Source organism: Trypanosoma equiperdum (assembly GCF_001457755.1).
Source record: "Trypanosoma equiperdum strain OVI genome assembly, contig: ctg_527, whole genome shotgun sequence".
Classification (NCBI taxonomy): domain Eukaryota; phylum Euglenozoa; class Kinetoplastea; order Trypanosomatida; family Trypanosomatidae; genus Trypanosoma; species Trypanosoma equiperdum.
In genome coordinates this window covers 6007-6604 of record NW_027124451.1, presented here as the reverse complement: position 1 = coordinate 6604, position 598 = coordinate 6007, and the positions used below count along the sequence as shown (strand labels likewise).

Genomic DNA, 598 nt, shown 5'->3' with positions numbered 1-598 from the left:
ATATTAGACTGCTCCTCTGCACGTGCAAGCGTAATTCAATTGGAATACATAAGCTTATATTACTTTTACCGCTTATTAAGAGAGAAGTTTAACAGAAATTCTGTTCCATCATTCGCGGAGCTCAGTGAAATGCTTGGGTCTCTCCCAGGCGAAGCGGATCACCTTAGAAAAGAAGCTCCACGAGGATATGGTAGTCTTCTCTCCATTGCAGGAGACTCACTTTGCATCAGAAGAATACTGCGCATTGAAAATCAGTATATATGAACACATGGGGATAGCAAGTTCTTTACATGGTGGTGGGTTATCGATTTTACTAAGAGACGAGTGGGAGTCATCCAAGGTCCGAAGGAGGAGGGTCTACCGGAAAGAGTCTCGGAAACATTGATGTTTTCAGCTGATCTAATGCTAACTATAAAATCAGCTTACTTCCAACAGAAGGAAGATTTCACTACCTCCACGCTTGAGAGTATTGAGATATCAACTGAACCACTGGTGATAGGATCTGATACAAAAGCCCATCATAAGTTATGGGGCTCACGTCACCCAAATGATACAGCGGAATACTGCGTTATAGACTGGTCTCTACAAAATGGTATCA

General features: G+C 42.3%; 1 pseudogene across 1 annotated transcript in view; it reads left to right on the top strand.

The window, feature by feature from the left end:
* Window positions 1-268: 268 nt before the first annotated feature.
* The window catches only part of TEOVI_000218400:pseudogene, a 948-nt pseudogene continuing 618 nt past the window's right edge, over window positions 269-598 (top strand). The window contains 2 exon segments of the mRNA in view: window positions 269-325; window positions 328-598. The exon segment at window positions 328-598 is cut by the window's right edge and continues 2 nt beyond it. Coding sequence covers window positions 269-325; window positions 328-598 — 328 coding nt within the window.